The 1,573-nt window shown below is 38.8% G+C and overlaps 1 protein-coding gene across 1 annotated transcript; it reads left to right on the top strand.

The window, feature by feature from the left end:
- Positions 1–734: 734 nt before the first annotated feature.
- On the top strand, positions 735–1,312 carry LOC134004697 (leptin-B-like). The gene is made up of 2 exons (XM_062444063.1): positions 735–890; positions 992–1,312. The coding sequence occupies exons 1-2, from the start codon at positions 735–737 to the stop codon at positions 1,310–1,312; spliced, it is 477 nt and encodes a 158-aa protein (XP_062300047.1).
- The last annotated feature ends 261 nt before the right edge of the window (positions 1,313–1,573 follow it).

The following is a 1,573-nucleotide window of genomic DNA, read 5'->3' as shown; positions in this document are numbered from 1 at the left end:
AGATGATCACACCAGTTATTGAAATGTTAACGCTTTACTTTATTTGTTTGGTTGTATACATGGGTTTTAGTGGGTTTGCATGGTGCCTGCGCAAACTATCGTCTACCTGCACATTTTCCAGTATTTCAAAATTAAGATTAAATCAAAAGGATTATTCATTGGATAGCATGCGTAAGGAGAAAAAGAAAATAAAGAACACCAAATATATGTGTGTTCCAAGTAACTGAGTCACAGTCATATGTTCTGTCTTTGTTGTGGATTTCCCACACAATCCGAGCGTGATAATAAATTGACCTGCAAGGGTCAGGCTTAGGTTTAAATTAGGGGAGGAGAGAGGAGGGGAATGGGCCCAGGCAAGACTCAAATTCAGAGCAGACTATTTAAATGGGGGAAACCTGCAGGGAGGCATTTGTCATCTCTTTGTCACTCAGTGTTACAGGAGAGCAACTACGGAAAACACAGGTAAGACTATGATATGACTAATATATATGTTACAGTGTAGGGGACCATTATAGTGCAGAAAAGAATTATAATATTAATTCAAGTTATTATATATCAACCTTTTTATATGAGAAAAGGAAATGAGGAAATGATGAATGTTAAAGTAGTTTTAAAATCTAAACAAATTCCTAACATTTTGCTTAAGTGAAAATATGAAATGTGCAGATTTTTGTTGTTTTTTTTTTTTTTCTTATTTATTTTCTTCATTTAATTTTTTTTTTTATTCTAGCAGGATGCACATCTTTCTGGCCCTCCTCTGTATCTCTGTTGCAGCAGCTCCAATGTGCATGAGTGTCCCCGCAAAGGGAGCATCTGTGAGAAACACCATACACAGCATCACCAGCATTGCTCAAATAACCCTGGTCCACATTAAGAAACTCAGAACAACGGTATTCACATTGCTTCATATAAACATAGTGTACTGATGTGTCACATTACAGTATGTCTGTCTCAGTTCACACAGCTCACACCTTCCTCTTCTTTTCCTCAGTTGCCAGTGTCTCCCCAGATAGAAGTCAACACTCCTTCCATTGAGGGGCTGATTAGTATCAGCCATGATCTTGGATTTTTGGATAATGAACTACAAAACCCTTTCACAGAGCTTCTCAGCCAGATCCAGGCTGATGTCTCCAGTTTGGAGGGACGTGTGCGCTCCCTTGCTGAGACAATACACTGTCATATTGCAGCCAAACCCATAGGAGAGAGCAGTGATCATCCGTTCCCGGACAGCTACCTCGCCCTGACTCTGACAAAGGTGCAGAACTACCTGGAGAAGTTTCTCCTCAACAAGGACAAACTCAAGGTCTGTTGACAAATTCAAACCTATGTCACAGGTATGCCATGTCTTGCCATTATATAAAAATACAGGCTTATTTGCACAAATACAATACAGTGTAATTTGTCTTTGCACACATTATTTTTCCTTATCTTTTTGTTTTCTGACTCTTGCCACATAGTTCTGTAAAGCATGCAGAAACGTTTTCAAATTCCTCCGAAATACTCAAGCAATAATAGGGTTAGGGTTAGGGTTAGTTCTGGTTCTGGTTGCTATAAAATGCATCTAATACAAGTA

This window comes from Scomber scombrus, chromosome 22, assembly GCF_963691925.1.
Source record: "Scomber scombrus chromosome 22, fScoSco1.1, whole genome shotgun sequence".
NCBI classification, from domain to species: Eukaryota; Metazoa; Chordata; class Actinopteri; order Scombriformes; family Scombridae; genus Scomber; species Scomber scombrus.
Note: the sequence above shows the minus strand (reverse complement) of the source record. Positions and strands in the feature narration are given on the sequence as shown.

What these genes read in the sequence shown, in the direction of transcription:
- LOC134004697 (XM_062444063.1), top strand. Translation starts at nt 735, where the DNA reads ATGCACATCTTTCTGGCCCTCCTCTGTATCTCTGTTGCAGCAGCTCCA. An exon ending in TTAAGAAACTCAGAACAACG is followed by an intron (nt 891 to 991) that starts GTATTCACATTG and finishes TCTTTTCCTCAG; the next exon opens with TTGCCAGTGTCTCCCCAGAT.